At 53.6% G+C, this 22,983-nt stretch overlaps 1 protein-coding gene across 1 annotated transcript in view; it reads left to right on the top strand.

Annotated features, from left to right (window-relative positions):
* The window catches only part of SHB (SH2 domain containing adaptor protein B), a 132,975-nt gene that overhangs the window by 88,336 nt on the left and 21,656 nt on the right, over positions 1-22,983 (top strand). Inside the window, 1 exon segment of the mRNA XM_061132184.1 lies at positions 16,808-16,979. Coding sequence (XP_060988167.1) covers positions 16,808-16,979 — 172 coding nt within the window.

The following is a 22,983-nucleotide window of genomic DNA, read 5'->3' as shown; positions in this document are numbered from 1 at the left end:
AAGTGCTGGTCGCTCAGTCATGTCTGACCCTGCAGCCTCTTGGGCTGTAGCCTGCCAGGCTCCTCTGTTCATGGGATTCTCCGGGAAAGAATACTGCAGTGGGTAGCCATTCACTTCTCCAGGGGTGAATTCCCAACCCAGGGATGAAACCTGGGTCTCCTGCATTGGAGGCACATTCTTTACCATCTGAGCCATCAGGGAAGCCCCCAGACCTGCAGAGTCAATAAGTTTTAAAAGACCCCCAGGGGGTTCTCAGGCTTGTTAAAATGAAAAGCACTTATCCCACACGACATCTTCTCTTCAGAAGGCTCTCAGGCCAGAACTTGCCCATTTCTGCCCAAAGCTGGTTTTAGAACTACTATACATTTCACAAAGGATCACAAGGTCTCAGATAGAACTGGTCCCCGCATAAGTTTCTGAGCCACGGGTCTCCATTCTGGATTTGGTTTTCTGTTGCTGAGTTGCTATCACATGTGTCATTGTAGGTCAACTTCTTAGGCTGCTGATAGGAGGCAGACGCAGAATCCTGTCCCCACCTGTGTCTCATCAAGTCACTTACCTCATCAACTGTGTGTCCTGCTCTGGAGTGGATACACATTGTGGGTGTGTGCTAAGGCACTCAGTCATGTCCGACTCTTTGCGATCCTATGGACCGTAGCCCACCAGCCTCCTCTGTCCATAGGATTCTCCAGGCAAGAATACTGGAGTGGGTTGCCATGCCCTGCTCCAGGGGATCTTCCCGACCCAGGGATTGAACCCGGGTCTCCTGCATTGCAGATGGATTCTTTACTGCCGAGCCCCCCGGGGAAGCCCTGGATACTGATTGTGCTTTCCCCAAGAAGCTTTTGGCTCCGTTCTGATTTCTGGGGCATAGAAGCAAGTTGTTTCCCTTGGCTGGAGGGATGCCGTGAGCACCAGTCTTGAGTCTGACCAGATCCCCTCCCCACATCTGGACAGAAATGGTCAGGTGAGGAGCACCCTCCCGTTTCCTAGCCCAAAGTGCAGGTGGAGTGAGGTGGATGCAGCACCTCTCAAGTAACCAGAATGAATGGAAACAGCTCGATTGGGTTGCTGAAGTGCTGCCAGAGTCCCATTTGTAAACCAGGAAGGGTGTCTGCTCAGGAACAAAGGAGAACGTTCCCACCTCCTGCCTGAGTGAGCAGAGCGCAGCGCGTGCCTTAGCACGTCATTGGTGGTGTCGGGGAGCAACGCGGTGCTGAGCTGGGCGGCGTCCTCCTTTTCAGGACACCTGTTTGAAGGGCCCCGCCCAGTTCTCTGGGCCCTTAGGTGCTGTGATGGGCCCCGGGAGCCTGGGGACAGGATCTGCAGCCGGGCTAAATATCCACTGGGCAAAACTGTCATCTCTTTCCATCCCTTATATTCTGATTCTGCCTGTTTAGCTCGCATGAAGGAACCTGGGCAGGGCAGCTGGGCAGTGTTTTCAGATTTCCAAAGGTGTACAGCGTGGGGACCCCCAAAGGGCAGAGGTGGGCCTACCAAGGAGGAGCTATAGGGATGTACGGCCCCGGTTAGTGGTAAGAATTTCAGGTACATCTGAAAGTGTATCGTGAGCTTCCTGTCACTGAGCTTGGCCAGCAGAAGCTTGCGTGAGGCAGGATTGGAATCAGGAGGGCTTTGCCCTGTGGTGGGAGGTTAGCCTGCAACCCCCCACTTCCAAGGGTCCTTCCATGCTTCATGGCCGGAGGCTGGGGGAAGGGGAGCCCTTTGCACTCTCTGTGTGGTTCAGTCTGTGAAGCAAGACTGCCTTCCGCTTTCCCGGTGCTGTCCTGCACGGCAGTCGTGGAAGGAGGCTCTCGGAAGGGGCGCTTCGGCATTCCCCACAGGAGGCAGCCTTCTCGGCCAGTGCCGCCTCTCAGGAAGGCTCGATCATCACTTCCCGGTTGTCGTGAAAACAGCTATTGCGGGGTGTGAGGTGGTCCTCACTTCCTGGGAATGATATTCTTCCCTTCTCTCAGAGTTCTGTGGCAGGTGAAGGAGGTTTCCTGCCCACCCTCCCTGTGGGAAGCTGCTGATGGCCTCAGCCAGGATCCCCGCCCCCACGCACCCAGCACCGGAGTCTCAGCACACATGCCTGGCCTGAGTTGGTCCCAGCCCCTAAAACCGATGCCTTATCAGTTTTACAATCAGGCTGTCAGCCCCCTGCCCACCTGGCAGACTTACGTGCCTTCAGAGCTGGCTGGACTCAGTCCCCCTCGCTGTTTTGACTCACCCCCCAGAGCCTTTATAGGCAGCAGGTCCACCCCCTCACCGATGCAGCTCCCTGACCAGTGGGGGGCAGGAGAAGCACCCTGAGTGATTCCATGCTGTCTCAGGTGGTGCAGAGGGTCTGACCGGCCCCTGGGCTTTGTAAGATGGACAGAACCTACCCAGAAGGGGGCCACACGGGGAGGGGGCCGAGGACTGGGTGGCTAACCTAGAAAAGCAGACTTGGGCTCGGGGGACGGGAGGGGCATGGATGTGGAGTCTCCACGTCTCTGGGGGCCAGGGGAAGGACAGGGATAGGATAGAACCTCTCCTGGGGCCTCTGTGCTCTCTTTGGGGAAATGTGTCTGCTGCAGAGGGTCCTGGTGAGGCTTCCAGGGCATTGTACTGGGTAGTGCTGGTATTTGCAGAACACTTCTGCGTGCATTATTTCATTTCATCCTCCCAACCACCCCCTGGGATCTTAGTTTTGTCCTTTTACAGATACAGAAATTGAAGTCCAAAGAGAAGAAACAGTTGCCCAGGATCCTATAGCTAGTCAGCTGCAGAGTCAGAATTTGAACCTATAAAGTCCCACTAAGAACCCAAACCCTTACCCTGTAGATGTCTCGAGTCTCTGACACCATCCGCGATACTGCATGTGATGTGCTGGAGCCCTCACCCTCCCAGGGCCCCTGGGTTGTTGTTCAGTCGCCCAGTCGTGTCCCACTCTTTCCAACCCCATGGACTGCATGCAGCACACCAGGCCTCCCTGTCCATCACCATCTCCTGGAGTTTGCTCAAACTCATGTCCATCAAGTTGGTGATGCCATCCAACCATCTCATCCTCTGTCGTCTCCTTCTCCTCCCACCTTCAATCTTTCCCAGCATCAGGGTGTTTTCAAATGAGTCAGCTCTTGGCTTCAGGTCGCCAAAGTTTTGGAGTTTCAGCTTCAGCATCAGTCCTTCCAATGGATATTCAGGACTGATTTCCTTTAGGATTGAGTGGTTTGATCTTCTTGCAGTTCAAGGTACTCTCAAGAGTCTTCTCCAACACCACAGTTCAAAGGCATCAATTCTTCAGCGCTCAGCTTTCTTTGATGGTCCATCTCTCACATCCATTTATGACTACTGGAAAAACCTATATAGCCTTGACTATATAGACCTTGTTGGCAATGTCTCCAATTTCTCCTTGTGTCCACAGCGAGCAGGACATGTGCCTGGGGTGTAGGTTTCCACTTGGAATGGTTCCAGCTGAGGAGCCTGTGGTGGCCCAAGTTCTGGAAGGTTCATGACTGCACGGGGATGAGCAGAGACGTCCCACGGGTTGGTCATGCTCTGCCCCCGCTCTGCACGGGGAGGAGTCCCCACACCACGGCATCCCACTCCTTCTTGTCCAGCCAAGGAAACTGAGGCCCAGGGAGGGGACGGGAACTGCTGGAGACCTCATGGCAGAGCCAGCTGGGCCATACACAGAGGATGGATCAGCGTTTCTTTTTAATTCAGTGGGTCGAGGTAAAAGCTACGTTTTTAATGATTGCAGTTGCCTCTGAGAAGAAGCAAGTGATCAGAGTGCATGCTAAAGGTGCCAGGCAGCAAGAGAGTGGGTGAAGGGCACCCTTAAGATGTCTCAGAGAGGGACTGCCATGGTGGTCCAGTGGGTAAAACTTCCTGCTCCCAATTCAGGGGGCCCGAGTTTGATCCTGGTCAGGGAACTAGATCCCATATGCCACAACTAAAGATTCTGCATGCCGCAATGAAAATCAAAGATCCACGTGCTGCAACTAAGATCTGGCACAGTCAAATTAAAAAAAAAAAAGATCTTTCAGAGAAACAAAGTGATTTTGTTTTTGACTCACTGTCTGCAGATTTGTCCCCATTGAAGTTACTTTTAAAGCAATGTCCTGGGTTCAGCCAGCAACGGGCCTGCCTTCTAGCGAAAAGAGCAGACAGACATGACTCAATGCTGAATATACTTATTTTGAGTACCTATCTGTCTTCCTTACTAAGCTCCTTGGCCAAATTCTCTGCCCTTGAAAGCTCAACACAGTGTCTTGGTGTCAGGAGCCACTGGGACCGTAGCAGGAGTCAGACAATCCCGAGTTCACATCCCAGCTCCACCACTCACCAGCTATGGGGTCTCAGACAGGCTCTCAGCCTCCTGAGCTTCAGTTTTCCTGTCTGTAAAACGGGGATTGTCACAAACCATATCACCCTGGATCTCTGTGGTGATCAAGGGAGAAGATTGGCTGAAAAGACTTCATAAACTCTACAGGGTCATGCCTGAGAGAATAGTTACTGGTGCTCAGGGAAGGCTTGCTGTAGTCAATAAAATTTAATTTTATATATTAAAACAGTACTGCATAAAAGGCTACTTTGGGGCCACAGAGGGCCCATGTATGAAATTCATCCCAGTTACTCCAGGCAATGAGAGGTGTGGACACTGTGGAAAACAGCATTCTGTAGGAGATACTCCCATCTGGATTCCAGCAGCAGTTCTCACCATGAACCACCCAGTTCTTCCATCCTTCATTCAGCCCCTCCCGAGGACTAGGCCACCGGTCCCCAGGTGTGAGAGGGTCCCCACTGCCAGTCTCCCCCAAACCCCTCTCGATTCTAGCTGTGACATGTTCGTTCGTTGGTTGGTTTGCTCAGAGCATGTGGCAGAGTCACCTGCCAGAAGTGTCAAACAGATGACAGAGTCCGACCCCCAGAGCTCCTGATTCAGGAGGTTCCAGGGATGAGGCTGGAGAACCTCCATCTCAGACAGGATCCCAGGTATATCTTGCTGAGGCTGCTGATCTGGGGACCCGGCTTTGAGAACCTACAGCACACTCGGTGCGTACTGTATGTTAGGTGCTGGGGTCAGGGAGGGGGTATCGCAGCTCGGCTGGGGGGGTGTCAGTGCCGCCTCCTCCAGGAAGCCCCCCTTGACTTGACTCCCTTCCCCACCCCCGTCCCAGTTTGGGCTGGGGCCCCACTGTGCTCCCTCCTCACCCCCTATGGGTGTGCGTTGGTTTATTCTGGGACAGCCAGATACTCCCTTGTCACTGTCAGCTGACGGGGTGCTATTGCTGTGTTGGACACCCCTTTGGCAGGCGCCCTCTTGAGTTTTGACATTTTCCCAGCCTCATCAAGTGAGGCTCAAAGGGCAGGGGAAGGGGAAAGTAAGGTTCCAGGTATGTCTATTTCCTAAACATCCGTGAGTCATCCCTGAGCCGGCTCAGTTGGCTAATTTAAGATAAGCCCATGAAGGTAAGGGGGTGCTGGCGGAGGGGCAGAAGTTGACAGACAGTGAGCCCCGGTTAAGGAGGCTGGCGCGGGTTAACCCTGTGAGGTCCTGCCAGGGAGGGTGTGGTCTCACGGCCCTCGCACAGATGGCCCACTCGGGCCCAGAGACGGTGAGCGGCCTGGCCACAGCCACACAGCCAGTGGAGTCAGGCGCTGTCCGCACTGCCGCCTGGACACTGCGCGTGTCACGGGAGGGCTGACCCTTCCCGTCACCTGCGCGGGGGCGAGCTGGCTCTTCTTGGGGCAGAAGCCGCTGCGCCCACCCCACACCGCGCTGGTGATGTGTCGTCACCGGAAACGCAAGAGCCCCGAAGGCGGCGGCCCTGCCGCTGAGTGCGTCGGCGCGCTCCAGGCCCGCTGCTCCCACCAAGCCGGGACTCATGCCCGAGAGCTGAGAGTAAACAGCCTCGGCCTCGGCAGAGGAGTCCGCGGGGCCTCTGCCACCATCGCCTGGCACCCCCTGCGCGTGCCGCCGCCTCCCGGCTGGCCCCAGAGGGGCTCCAGCAGTGTTTCCCGGCCCTGCTCCGCCTCCCAGAACGCCTTGGGCCGGGGAGGAAATTAACAATCGTGTTGGTACACCGAGCTTTTTGCTATGTAATGATAGCAGTTGTAATTAATGTTTAACACGTGTGAACAGCAGGTCTCTGCAGAGAGGAGGGGGAGGGTTTAAACGAGAGAACTGGGATCACTCGCTTCCTTTGGCTGATATGTTACTGAGGGACAGGTTTTTCCAGTTGGTTTTTCTGTTTGACATATGAATGAATTCATTTAGTAACCTAAAAGAAAAGAAAAACACTGGTGTTTCATAGCTTTGGCTTGCCTGCTAATTATGTTGATAGAAATGTTTCTTCTTCAACTGCCTTTGTCTCCTGTGTGGAAGAAAACCCAAAGGTTTAGTAGAATGTCTTTGTTCTTCTGCTTGGCAAGACAGAGGTCTTCGTGTAGATAGAGGTTTTTAAATTCTGTGACGTCAGAGACTCGGCCGGCCTTGTTGACACCTAGGTTCCCAATTTAGATCAGTGCCTGGCACGTAACGAACACACATTTATTAAATTATTGAGTAAATTAGGTCTCAGGAAAACCAACCCCAAGTTCTCTTGAGGGGTATCACACAGCCTGCTCACACAGAGATGGTTATGTTTTCACATCACTCTTTCAAGCTGTACGCCTGACTCTCTTCAAATGAGGAAGAGGGGCGTTCGTGAGCGGCTGGTGACGGCTCTGGTTGCTGCCGTCGGTCTGATCTCGAAGCCGAGAGCGTGTCCCTGGATGTTTGAGGACTGGCCCGTGAATCCACCTGCCATGTTGTGGGTGGGGAGGCTGGTGTGCCTGTAGGTGGCAAGCAGGGCCCTGAGAGCCGGGCACCTGGCCCCTCCTGCCATCCCTCTCCGGTAATTCCATCTATGGATGGGCAGCAGCAGAAACACATGAGCAGCTGGGTTGAGGTTTGGGGGCTCCTGGGAGGGAAGACTCATTTCTACAAATGCCCAGCCTGCTTCCTGCACATCCTCTGAGGCTTGTGGGTGGGGGAAGTCCCTTTCCCAGGCCCTAGGGCTGATTCTAAGTGTCTGTGGGTGTCTGCAGGTGAAAGCGTTAGGAGACACACTGCATTAGCTCTGAGCGGGCATTCTCCATCTGACAGGGAGCCCAGCCCAGAGCGAGCAGAGCTGCCGGGTCTAGAGCTAAACCCCTGGGCTGCCACTTGCTAGCAGGGTGACCTGGGGCAAACGTCTTGTTTCCTCATCTGTAAAACCAGGTGGTAATTGGAATCGGTGCCAGGAGTCAGGGGCACAGTGAGTGTTCAGTGGACGCTGGCTTTTGGTATCTTTATCATCACTACTGTTTTTGAGAACCTGTTGCACCGTAGACAGGATTTGTGCTGAACTTGTTAGAGGCCCCTGGGATTCAGAAGATGTGGGTTCAAGTACAAGTTCAAGTCTAGCTGTTGACATGGGACAAGTCAGTCCCTTTCACAGCTGGTCATTTTTCATTTCTAAAATGAGTTATGCTGGTGGAGATGGCTTGCTTCAGCAGCTGTAAAGGCCTCTGCATTTAGGTCATTTTATCATTTTCATCAGGATTTATCCCTACTTTTCCTGCAGCCAAGCAGCAGCCCTCAGGGTGGGGTCTTTGCACCAGGCAGCCACATCCATGTTTCCCTTTTGGGGTGCAGACTAGGAGGACAAAGGCATGCTCACTGGAGCCAGGCCCTCCTTCCCCAGTCCAGGCTTGGGTGTACATGCATGGACGGCATTCCTGGAACCCAGATGGCATTCCTGGAGCCCAGGCGGCTTCCAGGCGCCTGCCTCACGGACTTCCCCATGCCCTGCTTTGGGGGAGTCACCCCTACCCCCTCGTATAATGAGGAGCTTCTCTTCTCAGGCACTGCCCTTGAGATGTGGCGGCATAGTGTCCTGGGGCCTGCGTGTGCCTGTGAGGGGAACACAGAGGCCTGTTTGGTGATCCTAAAGGAGCCAGCCAGACATTGTCTGACAGCCTGGCTGCGGGTACAGCCTTCACTCCCTGGGGAGAGGAGAGAGTGAGGCCTGCTCTTGAATTGCAGGGGAGAGGGGGGCTTCACCTCTCCGGGCCTTAGTTTCTCCGCCTGTAAAATGGAAATTCTAATGCTTGTCTCTGAGAAACAAGTGAGATGATGCAGAACGTGTGTTTAGAAAGGTGAAGCAGCAAAGGACCATTGTTGGGAACAGAGTTTTCGTCAAGTGGGAGTGTTTGCGCATCGCCATGAAGGCCCATAGACTCTGGGTCATGGGGGCCCCCACCTCCCCAGATCGATGCACAGTCTCCCTCCTTGCCCTCTCTTGGGGGCTCATGACTGCCTGGGCTGCAGCCCCTTATATGCCTGTCCACTCCCCTGCCCTCCCCACTCCACACCTGCCCCTTCTACCAAAAACCAGCCAGAGCCAAGGCCAGCAGTGTGCAGGAATCAGCACCCTGGACCGTGTGGAAAGGGCGCTGTGGGCACCTTCGTTCTGGTCTCTCTGCCCTCGTGTTTTCAGTGTAATAGGATATCGGTGAACAAACACCAGACCTGGAACACTGTGCAGGCCCCCCATCAGCCCCATATTTGCTCCCGCCTCACCCACATGGGGCCTTAAAAGGCCTCTCAGCACCTGAGAGCTCTGTACAATGGTTTTGTTCTCAGTTCTCTAATCCTTGTTGCCCCCGCGTAAGGGACTCTGTCCTATGCTGGAGGGCTGGGGAGGCCAGAGGCCAGCCAGAAAGATGCAGCCACCAATCCACAGGCCCCACCTGGGGACCCAAGGCCCTGGGTCCCCTTCCCTTCCTTCCAATTCCCTGTGAACCATCCTCAGGGGCCAACATCCACACTCATGATCAGCCCGGAGGACTCAGGGATGTTTGGCAGACTGTGAAGTCTTCTCTCCCTGCCTGGCCCAGAGAAAGGCGCTCCTAGAGCACCCCTAGGTGAGGGGAGGCTGCCCAGGCTCTCACCCCAAAGCAGGGGGTCAGGGGCTGGGGGCTGGGGCCCCTGCCTGGCCTGATGGCCTGCTCCTCTCTGCTGGGCAGTCTACTTGCCCGGTCCAGGCCCCATTCATAAAAACATAAAGTCCCACCAACCTCCTCAGTTTGTTGTGAGGGTCAGAGAATGTCACATCGGGTCCTTACATGCCTGCTTGTGAACAGAAAGCACTCAGTAAAGGTCAAGTCATTTTTCAAAACTATTTTAAAATGATTTGAGGGGGGAGTCCAGCTCCTAAGTTTCCTTTCTTGATTGATGAATGAGGTGTTTTTTGGACCTGCTGACTATAAATCTGGGTGGAGATTCATTCACTCAATAGAGTCTAAACATCAACATCAGGCACCATCCTAGGCACTGGGAATTCAGCTTTGAAAAAAACAGAATATGTCTTGTCTTCTTGGAGCCTCCACCTTAGGAATTTCAGCACAGGCTGAAGAAGAAGGTGGATTCTGATACAAGGCACTTAATCCTCCTGAGTACATGAAAAGGAGCTGCTCTGAGCATGGATGTGACCATGGGGAGAAGGGACCACTGTGTACAGTGGTCCTGGGCTTTGGTATGTCCTCTGTTACTAATCACCTCCATAATCCTTTATGGTATAGGCATTGTCAGCCCTGTTTTATAGAAGTGGCAGCTAAGGCTCAGAGAGGCTTAGAAACTTACCCAAAGTCACACAGTGGTGGCAGAGGCAAGATTCAAACCTGGATCTTCCTAACTCCAGAGTCCACATCCCCACCATGAAGCTGAGCTGCAGTTCCTCTGTTCTCCGGCCTCGTTGCATCCCGGGGACTGTGTGTCAGGCACAGAGAACTTCAGAAGAGGCTAAGGTGTGAGGCCTCATCTCCATCTGGTTCTGAGAAGACACCTGTGTGCCCTGCAGTGTGACGTGGACCGGGGTGGGGTCAGACAGTGCCTTAGACAGCGGAGGCTGGGTTCCGGAAAGGAGAAAGGAATCCCTTTCTCCTGGGGCCTGCGGATATGTAAGTTGCTTCAGTCGTGTCTGAGTCTTTGCAACCCCATGGACTGTAGCCCTCCAGGCTCCTCTCTCCATGGGATTCTCCAGGCAAGAATGCTGGAGTGGGTTGCCATGCCCTCCTCCAGGCTATCTTACCCACCCAGGGATCGAACCCATTTCACTTTTGTCTCCTTCGTTGGCAGGCAGGTTCTTTACCACTAGCGCCACCTGGGAAGCCTTCCACCTTGGATGGTCTTGACAAAAATTGCCCCCAGGAGTCAGCATTAAAGCTGAACTTGGAAAAATGGCTAGGATTTTTGCACCCAGAGATAGTGAAGAAAGGGATTCTCCAGGGCAGACAGAGCAGAGCAGAGGCCTGGAAGCAGAAGATGTGGGATGGGGGACCAGCTATTCTTTGTGACTGGAGCCGAGGGGTGGGTGTGGAATCCAGAAGGGTTATCACCAAGGCACTGAGGGCCTCAAGCACCAGAGTGAGTTCTCTGTCCTTTCCAGTCCTGGGGACCGAGGAGCTAGCAAGGGTTTCTGGACCCAGAGAGGCTTTAGAGGCTGTGCTTTAGAGGCTTATGGGAATTTGGGAACCTGATCTCTTTGGCTAGCCCTGAATGATAAACAGGAAGGAGCAGATCTAGAAGGAACACATTTGTTTCATCTAAGCAAACATTTACTAAGCACCAGCTCTATGCCAAGCACTGCAGGCAGTTTAGAGGCCGACAAGATATTGGAGAGGAAATTAAGTCCTAGATAATGTCCCCCAGAGAACCCCATGGGCTGCCAAGGGAGGGGTGGCTGGGGGCTCGCTGAGCTACAAGAGAAGGGTGGAGAGCTGTGAGCTGTACTGGAGGAGGGGAACTCTCAGAAGGCGGGATGGGGAGGTTTTGTGGAAGGCAGGCTTTTGTGCCAGACCTTGGAAGCTTCCAGACATCATACAGTTGGGGATCATTTCAAAGACTAAATGAGGGAGATGCAATGCCTGCCTGGCCGGCCCTGTCGCTTAGCTCTGAGACCCAGATGGTAACCCCGTCTCTTCACTCACAGGGTGGCAGGGTTGTCGTGAGGGTTAGAGCTAGCATGGGTGCTTGTTGACACTGACCCAACGTCAAGACTGATTGATATGACATCTATAACACAAGTAGGAAGGGGACCACCAACAGCAAAGGCTAACCTGGATGGAGGAAAGGCCTCCCAGGAGACCTGAGCTGGGTATTAGAGATCTCATCAGATGAGAGCTTTGGAAGGACATTTAGGGCATCGTGAAGGGCCACCTCACCTGCCTTGGAGACAGAGGCTGGTGGAGCCATTAACTGGATCACTGCCACCGGGGCTCTGGTCCCGTCATCGTGCCAAAGAGCTCCAGAGGCCTGGCCCTGCCCGCCTGAGTCTCCCCTCCCTCCAGCAGAACCCTGACTTCCGTTTGTAATTGCCTATAGGTGGAATTAATTAGATACTGTCATTCTAACAACTCACAGGGGTGGTATATTTTTTCTCTAAATGCAGATATTCTTTTTGAGGGCTGTGTCTTCCTTTATCTTTTACAGAAAATCACTAAATTAAAAGAATTGCCTTTTAAAATTGCAGATTAAAGAGAAACTTAATTAGAAGGAATGAAAGCAGTTGTGTTTGGAGCTTTTGTTCTTAACTTTTTTTTTTTCCTCTTGCGCTGCTGAATCACTGCACTTGGAGTTTGTATATTTTTATTTTAGGTGAAATGATTTGCCTAATTAAGCCTGTCATTCATCACCACCTGTTCCCTCTAAAATATATGGCTATATTATTAAGCTTGCAAGCGAATGTATAAATTAATTCAGTGGGGAATTGCAATGTTGACTGGGACGTTATTAGGTTTTATCCAATTTATCTGGTATGAAAACCGATATTTTTCCCCAGAAAAATGAAACAGCAGCTCATTAAGTTTCTTCATTCAGTCATTCTTTGAGCACCTATTATGTTGTGGTCATGCATTAAGGATGGGGGGATGGGGGCAAATATGGTGTAACCCCTGCTCTTGAGGGGCTCATGGTGAGCCAAACAAAGAAACTGGCCATTAGGGTACCATAGGTTGAGATCAGAAAACTAAGATCATGGCATTCAGTCCCATCACTTTATGGCAAATAGATGGGGAAACAATGGAAACAGTGACAGACTTTATTTTCTTGGGCTCCAAAATCACTGCAGATAGTGACTGCAGCCATGAAATTAAAAGACACTTGCTACTTGGAAGAAAAGCTATGACCAACCTAGACAGCATATTAAAAAGCAGAGACGTTACTTTGCCAACAAAGGTCCATCTAGTCAAAGCTATGGTTTTTCCAGTAGTCATGTATGGATGTGAGAGTTGGATTACAAAGAAAGCTGAGCGCCAAAGAATTGATGCTTTTGAACTGTGGTGTTGGAGAAGAGTCTTGAGAGTCTCTTGTACTGCAAGGAGATCCAAGCAGTCCATCCTAAACGAGATCAGTCCTGGGTGTTCATTGGAAGGACTGATGTTAAAGCTGAAACTCCAATACTTTGGCCACCTGATGCGAAGAACTGACTCATTTGAAAAGACCCTGATGCTTGGAGGGATTGAGGGCAGGAAGAGAAGGGGACGGCAGAGGATGAGATGGCTGGATGGCATCACCGACTCGATGGACATAAATAAGTTTGAGTAAGCTCCGGGAGTTGGTGATGGACAGGGAGGCCTGGCGTGCTGCGGTTCATGGAATCGCAGAGTCAGACGCGACTGAGCGACTGAACTGAACTGAACTGAGGCTGAGATCAGGGTGAGTCTGGGAAAGGGGTGGAGCCAGGGAGGGCTTCCTGGAAGAGGTGACTCCTAAAGAACACGTGGAGTCAGGCAGGTGGACGAGGAGAAAGGCAAGAGTCCTGATGATTCACACAAAGAACAGAGCCTGGGAGGCGGCGTGGTGAGACCTGAGGCTAGACAGGTTGCCAGGTCGTTGGTCTTGAGAACCTGCGTTCCTTCCATGATCGTGTTGCATGCTCCATGCCTCTCCCCTTACCTTCTGCGCCAGGGGGTGTGTAGTAGGATTTTATGCTGGCAGAAATTCCCAGATTCCGATTTGGAGCACCCAGATTGTGGAGCACCCAGATTGTCCGAGACGATTACAGTTCATCTGGTCTCTCGCTCTTATCTGCGTGGGGCAGAACTAAGCCCAGAACCTCATCTCCCACCTACCCCTTCCCACACCCCCACCCTGCTGCCCCCTGGGGCACCGTTCACCGCTTGGGGCCAGAGGCCTGCTGTGCTGTCCTGTCTCCATTCTCTCCATTCCCCAAAACCAGAAAGGTAGCCGACGGGAGGCTTCATGCGGAAGTGCACACTGGCCCCGTTCTCCCCGACCCCACCTCCCGCTGTGCCCCCGTCTCCATCGCAGTGCGGTACTGCACAGGGGTCTTCCCGGACTTGCCCCGCGAGTAGTCAAGTCCTGTTGGAGTCACGTCCCTCATCCCTGTCATCATTGAGGGATTCAGCCTCCATCACTTTCCCTACCTCTCTGCCTCCAGAGTCACCCCTAAACCCTCTCTCCGTCAGCAGTCAGAGAGGTCTTTAAAGCCCAGTCTGAAGGATGGCATTCCTTGATTCAACCCACGCATAGGATCAAGTCCCAGCTCTTTAGAAAGGAGACCAGGCCCTCACCTGTCTACCTGATCCCAGCGCTTGCCCCTACCCAAGGTCACCCATCCAGGGCTCTGCAAGTTAGGTGGCTCAGGTCAGAACCTGCTTCACCTCTCCCTCACACCCCCTCCCAGGACATGCACCCCATTTTACCGGCTGCTCCGAGGGCTGATGTCGTTCCCTGCGAGTTCTGACTGGGGAGCTGGGCTGCTGGGAAGCTGGGGGAAGGCCCATGATGACATGCGTGTGGGGGCCCCAGCTCTATACATCACCCTTTTATCACCACTGTGAAAACTCAGCTTATCAGCCGGATGGAGGAGGATGTTTGTTTCTCAGACATCCAACCCCAGGACCTGTCCCCTAGAAGGGCCTTGAGGTCATTGCCACCTGGCTGCCTGTCCCTGTGGTTGGACACAGGACAGAACTGTAACCAGAGACGAGGGCCCCCACTCTGCCCCCAGCCCTGGCATCATAGGCTGTGAGCGTCTGGAGGTTGGGGCTTGGCCTTCTTCACCTGGACTGGCCAGCCTCATCCTCCAACGCTCAGGCCAAAAGCCGGTAGTGATTGACCCTCTGTCTCTCTCGCCCTCCATTCTGAAGACATACACAAGTCCGATTCTCAGTCACTTCCACCCACCTCTCCAATGCCAGCATGTGCTCCAGGAGCTTCCTCATTGCTCGGCCTTGCTCCTTGTCCATCTCACTCTCTCTCTTTTTAATTAACACTTTTGTTTTTTTAAGAGTCGTCTTAGGTTCACAGCAAAATTGAGATGAAATTATGGAGAGTTCCCATAGACCCACACCCTCCGTCCCTTTTCAGCCCAGCAGTCCTGTTAAAGAGTACCAGGTCGAACGCTTTCCCAGAAGCTTTCAGCTTTCTGACTTCAGAATCAGAAGTCAGAATGGCTCTTCATTTCTCTCAAAATAAAACTGAAGTCCTTCCCAGGGTCCACAAAACCCCCAACCACACAGCCCTGCTCCCTCCCACTCCCCTGGGCCTCAAATCCCACCCAGTGCAATCCACTCCGGTTCCCCTGGGCTGTGTTGTTTCTCTGTCACTCTCAGCCCATGCCTGAAGTCAAGGGCCTGGAATCTGTTCTTCCTTCTCTCCAGAGTGTCCTTCCCCCAGCCGTCCACGCTGCTTGGCCCCCTTCCTGCAGGCGTTTATTCAGATGCTGTCCTCTGAGAGGCCTGCCTTGTCCTGCTGGCCTCTCCTCCAGAGCACTTAGCTCCAGCTGGTGTGCTGTGCTGTGGGTCTGATTGACTTTACTTGTCTCTCAGACCCTGAACTCCAGAAGTGGGGCTTTCTGTTCTGCTCAGTGCTGTTTCCCCAACCGCGGACCACGCCTGGCCCACGTGAACATGAGTCTGGAAGGGACAGCCTGCCAGACCCCACGGCAGTCATGCCAGTGACCAAGCATGTGGGTCCAGCCTGTCCTGAGCCTTCCGTTGGTGGGAACCGCCCTCCCTCCCCACTGTTTTCTGTACTGATTAATAGAGAAGCCTGTCTCAGAGGGATGGAAATGCTTCGCCGCCCTGATGGGTAATCTGGCTCCGTGGCAGAGATGCGCCACAAGTTCATTCACCATCCTCGGTGGTCCGTAGACCGCACATCACCACTGTCAGGGCAGGAGCTTCCCACCACCTTCCGTGAACATGAGGTTGATCGCTGTGTGGCTGGGGTCGGAGGCCGGCTCGCCACGTCTGTGCTTGCTGGCTGGGGCTGGGGAGATTTCCACCATTGTGCGTCTGTGGGCCTGTAGCTGGACGTGGCCTTGGGTACGCGGTTCCGCAGGCCCTGGCCCGGTTTACTAGGCGCTTAGTATATGCTTCGCCAATCAAAGGTAGTCCCTCACCTGATTCCCACGGCAGTCGGTACAGTAGGAAATAGGGCTTCGGAGAAGTGGAGTGGCTTAGCCAAGGCGCACAGCTGGTCATGGCCAACTTCAGAGGGGGACTCAGGGCAGTTCGGAAGCTTCTGTGAAGTACGTAGTACGTGTCCACATTGAGTAGGCATGATAAGAGTAATGAAAGCAAACCTTTGTGATAGCATTGACCGAGCACAGACTAACCACACACCAGGCGCTCTGCTGAGATGGCTCTTCATCCCCTGGCAGACTCCTCACAGCTGCCCCACACGTTGGGTACAGTCGTCATCCGTCGTTTTCAGAAGAGGCAACCGAAGTCCAGAGTCATGACTTGCAAAGTGGACTACTGGTCTCTACCAACACTTCTGGCAACTCCAATTTTGTTTGTTTGTTCTTAAAATACTTATTTATGTAGTTGCAGTATGCAGGCTCTTTCACTGTGGCACGGGGGCTCCTGAGCATGTGGGCTCAGTAGTTGCAGAATGCAGGCTTAGTTGCCCCTAGGAATGTGGGAAACTTAGTTCCCTGAGCAGGGATCAAACCTGCATCCCTTGCATTGGAAGGTGAATTCTTAGCCACTGGACAACCAGGGGTGTCCTGGGAACTCCAGTTTTAGCTCAGTGTTTTCCACTCTTTGTGGGGTGTCTCCAGGGTCCTTCCCTCCAAAGGTACCTCCCCAGCCCATGGGGTGAAGGATGCTCCTGCAGGTCCAGGACTGGAAGGAAGGCACATGGAGGGCCCATCCCACTGTGCTGGGCACTGCTCCAGCCTCAGCTGGGGGCTCGTCCAGGACGGGGCTGGCTGTGCGGAGGGCCCACGCAGTGGGGTGAGTGTAGAGGAGCAGACGGCTGTGATGCAACACACCCCTCGACTGGAACTCTCTGGTTGTCCCAGGAGAAAGGGGGCAGATGTGGCCAGTGCAGCCCTGGGTTGGGGGGAGGATGGGAGAATGGAGGAGGAGAGGAGCCACTTGGAAGCAGGTTTTTGGCACAAAATAAAGAAAAACTTTGCCCCTGACAACTGTCTAGGGAGCAGAGCCCCTCTGGGGGTACTGTGTCCCCTTGGACAGAGGCTGTGGGAGGGTTCCTTTGGGGATAAGCCTGAGCTCAGTGGCCTCTGTCGATTGAGCCAGCCCCTCGATTGCACCATCTGACTGGGACGGCACCTCACATCCTGGTCTAGGAAGCCCACAGCCTTTGAGCCGTGTTTGTTCATTGCCTGGAACTCTTCTGCCTGCAAATTGTAAATCATCAACCAGCCGTGCTGATTTCCTGGCCCCACTGTGTGCCGCCCGTAACTTGTTGGGCTGAGCTCTGGGTAACCGGGTAACCGTGCTCTTTCTCTCTCCCCCACAGCCCAGTTTAATGGCAGTGAGAAGCGGCAGTCATCCCCCTCGCCTTCCCGGGACCGGCGGCGCCAGCTTCGAGCTCCCGGAGGCGGCTTCAAGCCCATCAAACATGGGAGCCCTGAGTTCTGTGGGATCCTGGGAGAGAGAGTGGATCCCGCTGTGCCACTGGAGAAGCAAATGTAAGTCCGCAGGGAGCGAAGCTCAGTCTCGGGGGCCAGTTCACAGAGCCGCTGTCGATGCTCATAGAAGGCCGAGGCCACTGTCAAGTCTGTCTGGTCAGGGTTAAAGCGCACCTCTCCTGATTCCTGGCCCTGTGCTTCCTCTTTCTCCTCTGTATCACCTGCCTGCCTTTGGATGGCTAGTAGGAAGGACAGTGAGATCATCCACATGATGTTCTCCTTACTTTCGTATCCTCCTTTCTAGTTTCATCATGCAGCAAGTGAGCTTTTAAAAAGCTAAATGTATATTAAACCCTCCTGCCTGATTGCATATTAACTTTATTATATAACAGGAGTGATGTTTTTGCCCTACATCCCTGGAAGCTCAGATGGTAAAGAATCTGCCTGCCATATAGGACCCGGGTTCGATCCCTGGATTGGGAAGATCCCCTGGAGAAGAGAATAGCTACCCACTCCAGTACTCTGGACTGGAGAATCCCATGGACAGAGGAGCCTGGCAGGCTACAGTCCGTGGGGTTGGAAAGAGTCGGACACGACCAACACATACATACACATGCTAAATCCTGCTTCCTATTAGCTTTATTTTATAGCAAGAGTGATCTTTTTGCCCCACATCTGCTTGATCTTAGTTGGACAAGACCTTGGCACTCTTGATTTGGGTTTCCCCCAGAGAGTTCCCAGCTTTAATCAGCATCCGAGTCCCACCCCTGCTGCCCCTTGCCCCCTGCTTCTCCGTGATACTCTGGTCAGTGTTGTCTCCATCCCCTTGACCGAGGTGGTCGTCTCCTTTCTCTGCTGGGGTCTCGGGTCCCTGCTCTGCTCTGAAACCTTCCATGGCTTCCCATCACCTCCAGGATAAAATCCCACCTCCCAAAACTGCCAAATTCGCTCTGTGAATTGCCCCCCAGACTGCTTTCTCAGTTTCTCGTCATTCCACATACCTGCCCTAAAGTAAGTTTCTCCAGAAACTTAACAGAGTGCATCCTGGATCCCATGCTCCTGCCATCAGGTGCATCGCCCTCTTCACAAGTGAAAGTGGGATAAGTGGGGTTGTCATCTTACTGCAAAGGGAGAAAACCGGGACCCCAAGAGATGTGGGGCCTCGGCCAGGATCTCCTGGCTCAGAGTGCCGAGGCAGGATTCAAATTCCGTGACTCGACCCCACACCTTCCTCTCACTTCCCTCCTGTATGCAATTTTCCCTCACCCTGAGCACATGGCCAGCACAGAGTAGGCACTCAGGAAGGCCAAGAGATTAGCGGACACTCAGCGGGTTCCTTGTGAGACCGCGTCGAGTGCATCACGTACTATATTAGTCTCCACCCAGGGGATTCTGGGCTCCCGCAGCCGGCAGTGCATCCCTCACAGGAAATGCTCCCTCGCTGAGCAGGATGCGGAGTTTTCCGAATGATGTCATGAGCTCATGTGCCCTTTTTAAGCATGTGCTGCAGCCTCCTTTGTGGCAGCCCCGCGCCTGCTGTACCGAGCACGTGGGTGGAGGGGGGAGGGGGAGGCGCCCAGCAGGTGTTGTGTTAATCTCTTATGTCTCCCAGCCACACAGATTGGGTGGCAGGTTTTGCTTATTTCTGATCAGACTGTGTGCTTTTTAATCAACAAACAAAATATAATCCAGAGACGCCTGGGAGCTATTCCGCAGGCATCCTGACCCAGGTCTGCCTGGGGTCAGTGGCCCAGCCTCCGCTCTGCCCACACCCGGACGGAACTTCGTGAGCCCCGTGAGGGCAGGTCTGCCTTTCCTTTCCCGTTCCCACCCAAAAGGCCGTCAGCCAAATCCAGAGCTGTGGCTGGCTTTTCCTCCCCATCGTCTCATCTCCCTGGGATTATTCCAGCCTGCTAGAGGCCTGCCTCATCACCCAAGAAGTAGGGTGGTGGGCTTAGGTAAGATCCCACTTCCAGTAGAGCCTGAGGACCCAGGACCCAGGCCAAGAGGTTCACTGTATCCCACCCGGGCTGATGCTACCTCGGAATTTAGTAGGCACTTCCAAATCCCGACTTCTCCCCACCCTAGTGCGGGGCAGAGGGAAGGTGGGCATGCTGAGCATGCACCCCGTCTTAGAGGGTTGTCAGGGGTGGGTAGTCACGCTTCTGCCCAGGCACCCAAACTACTCGCTGGCCCTCCTGGGACAGTGGAAAGGCTGCTCAGGTACTCAGGGGCGACTCCTCCGCGGCCTCCTGGAGGCAGCCCACCACCCACTCCGTTCTGCATTATTATTACCATCACCAGATAAATGTGTCCTAGTCATGAACTTCTTAGTATTGTTTAGTCGCTCAGTCATGTCCGACTCTTTGCGACCCCATGGCCTGCAGCACACCAGGCTTCCCTGTTCTCTTCACCATTTCCCGGAGCTTGCTCAAACTCATGTCCATTGTATCAGTGATGCCATCCAACCATCTCATCCTCTGTCACCCCCTTCTCCTGCCCTCAATCTTTCCCAGCATCAGGGTTTTTTTCCCAACAAGTCAGCTCTTTGCATCAAGTGGCCAAAGTTTTGGAGCTTCGGTTTCAGCATCAGTCCTTCCGTGAATATTCAGTCTTGATTTCCTTTAGGATGGACTGGTTTGATCTCCTTGCTCTCCAAGGGACATTCAAGAGTCTTCTCCAGCACTACAGTTCTAAAACATCAATTCTTGGGTGCTCACCTTCTTTATGAACTTCTTGAAACAAATAAATAAATAAATCTCGACTAGACACCCCCATCTGGCTCCAGCCCCTGTTGGGAACATAACCTCCATGAGGGCAGGAACTTGTCTGGGTCACCATTGTGTGCCCAGAGCCTAGATGGGTGCCCGGCACGTAATAGGTGCTCAGTGAATAAGCAGCTGTCCCCTCGGTGAACGAAGTCTCCAAAGAGCCGTCAGCGCATTCTCTCTGCCTTGCATCACCTCCCGTTCTCTCATCCCACCCCAATCTGCTTCCCTTTTCTGCCCGGGTGACCAGCTGACCTCTTCTGGCCCCTGTGGCAGCCAGCACCGTAAATAGCTCACTCCTGCTAAGACGTGCTCTGCTCCTGGCTTTCCTCTGCCCTCCCCGCCGGCTCCTCACCTCAAGCTGACCTGGAGGTTAGACTGTCCAGGGCTCCGTGCTCTCCCTGGGTAGTCTCCTCAGGACGCTGGTGGTGAGTCATCCCCAGCCCACACCTCTCCCAGAACTCCTAACTCCTATGGCCAGCTGCCTCCTTGGCATCTCCACTTGGCTGACGCATGGGCGTCTTAAATTTAACACGTTCAAAACCGGACTCCTGATCTCCTGGACACCCGCTCCTCCCCAGCTTGTCCACCTTCCCCACCCCACCCCAGCAGCATCACATCTACCACGTTGCTCAAGCCACAGTCCTGACCTCGTCTTGATGCCTTTGTTGGCGTCACACCAGCATCTGGTGCGTTACGAAGCTCTGCCCGTTTTCCATCCAAGACACACCCCGAATCCATCCGTTCCTGTCATCTCGGGTCCTCCCATCTGGACCACTGCAGGAGCCTCCTCGCCTGTCTCCTGCTTCACGTCCCCTCTGGCCATTCTTCAGGGTAGCCTGGCTAACCTTTTTTAAAATCATCCAGAGCAAGTATCTCTTAACATCTCTATTTAAAACTCTCATTGCATTTCCTTATGCTTACAATGAAATCAGACTTCTTCCTGCGGCTCACTCCGCCCCGGGAACTGGGCCCTGCCCCTACACCCCCCTAGCCCCCCACACCCATCCCCGTTCACCCTCATCCTGTCCCACTTCCCACAGTCCAGCACTGGACCATTCTGGCTGCCTTTTTGCTCTGCAAACACCCCAAGCTCATTCCTACTTCTGGACCTCTGCACTTGCTGCTGCCTCTGCAGTGAATGTGTTTTCTTTGGCTCTTCACATGATTGGCTTCTTCTCAGTGCAGATTCTCAGGTCAAATGTCACCTCCTCTGGGTTGCCCCCCTGTCCATTCATTCCACAGTCGGCACCTCCCGGACCCCAGTCACTGCCTTATCACAAACCCAGTATTCCTACATAGCAGTTGTCACTATCTGAAATTGTTTCCTGAATCTGTTGGTTGACTCTCTGTCTGCCTGCATCAGCCCTTTGAGAACAAGGATACAGTAAGTGGTGAGTAAATAATTGGATGATCTCATGGGTGTTGGATGGACTGGGTGGCGATTGTTGAGTCTTCTTAATTCCCATGGTTCAGGCCTGAGTGGCCAGCTCTACAAAGTCCAAGGCGTCCCCAAGATGGCCTCCTGCCTGGATTCTCTTTTCAGTTCAGGCAGGTCCTCCTTGGGCCCAGGGGTTGCCCCCCAGCCCCGAGGACCAGCCAGGCCCATCCTGTCTCCTGGTAACCATCCTCATCCTGACAGGCTGCCCTCTCCCCATCCCCCAGTTGAGTGCCCTTTGCGTATTCTCTCCCCAACTCCTCCTGTTTCTCTTTTGATCCTCGACCCCGAGTTCCCTGCCTTTCTCTACGTGTGGAATGGCTGGAGCAGCTGGGGAAGGAACCAGCAACTTACTCTGTTTACCCACCAGGGATCACCCTTAACGAGGATCCAGAGCCCCCCAAGGCCCGTCTGCCACTGCCTCCCTTACCGCCACGTGGCCTGTGCTCCGGGAGCCGGGCTCAGGCAGCGCCTCCCTGGAGACCACTTCTTGGCCTTCCCTGAGGACGGCTCTGCTGCAAATAGCTGAAACTTGCTTGGCTAATAAAACAGCATTTTGTCAGCTCACTGGGGCTGTGTTACACAGGTGAAACTTCCTGGAAAACAACCTTGGCAAAACTGTTAACTCTCATCTCTAAAGTCAGCTCCATCCTTGTCTAACCACGTCTCCCAGTTACACTCACGTATCTTTTCTTAAACACACACTGGCCCTTCACATCTCTGGGAATGTTTTAATTATGGCAACCCGTGCAATTCCCAGCGTCACATCCTGTTAATTTCTGTGTAAGTGTAGACAGGAAGGCGGGTCTGCAGTGTACACTTCCCCTTGCCTTTTCCCTCGGCAAATCCCCCTCCAGATGTCCAACCTCAGGTCTGACCTGTGAGCTGTCATCTCTGGGGCCATCAGTGACTCTGTCACAAGCTCACTGGACGGGGATACTCACGTCTCTCACTCTGCAGTCCTTGCTTTCCTAGAGCTGGTTGAGTTGGGGTTTTTTTTTTTTTTAGGTTATAATTATGTCATCTTCACTGCTGCTAACTGTTTAGAATACTGCCTTATAAATGGCAGAACGTGCAGAGAAAGGCAGTGTGATGCTTTTTTCCACGCAGGATGTCTGTCCCAGAACTCTGACGGGTACTGTTCCCAGGGCAGTCCTGGGCCAGGTCCTGGAGGCAGGCTCCTCTGTACCCCTGGGGGAGGTGTGAAATTAAAATGCAGTCTACACAGCGGCAGCCTGAAATACTGGTAGTTGGGGAAGTGACCTTTGGCTGTCTGCAAGTTCACTTCTCTTTTGGCTGATGCTGGTAGCTGCCAGTTGCTGAAACCGCCCCACTGCAGGCTTTCCATCAGCCCTTCAATGCATCATTCTGTTCAATATTCCCAACCCCAAAACAGCAATAGAGTGACCTAACTTAGGAAACTGAGGTGCACCCAGATTTAGCCTCTTGCCCCAGACTCCCGGCCAGCCAGTGGCAGAGCCAGGTCTGCGCCTCCACGGCTAAAGCATGATCTGTCCTTGACCACTGGTACCTCTGGTTCCCTCCCTAACCACATCTGGCCTTCCCCCTGATCCAATCCCTCAGAGACCATCATGTAAGTAAGCGGAGACCTGTTCTGAGTACACCTACTGACCAGCGTCCTCGGATCTTCACTCTGCCGCTGAAATTTTACCTTCAACTCTTCCAATCTTGAAAACCCACGTCCCCCTTTTGTCCTGCACTCGGGGCCTTAGCCAGGCGTCTGCCACAGCACCCCTCCCATGCGATTCTGCCGCTCACCACGTGCTGCCTGGAAGCAGAACCGCTGGGATGCCCACGTGCCCGGCCGATGCCAGATGCACTTGGCGGGAGCACTGGT

This window comes from Dama dama, chromosome 29 (assembly GCF_033118175.1).
Source record: "Dama dama isolate Ldn47 chromosome 29, ASM3311817v1, whole genome shotgun sequence".
NCBI classification, from domain to species: Eukaryota; Metazoa; Chordata; class Mammalia; order Artiodactyla; family Cervidae; genus Dama; species Dama dama.
The sequence above is the reverse complement of the archived record's forward strand: the minus strand, read 5'-3'. Positions and strand labels throughout refer to the sequence as shown.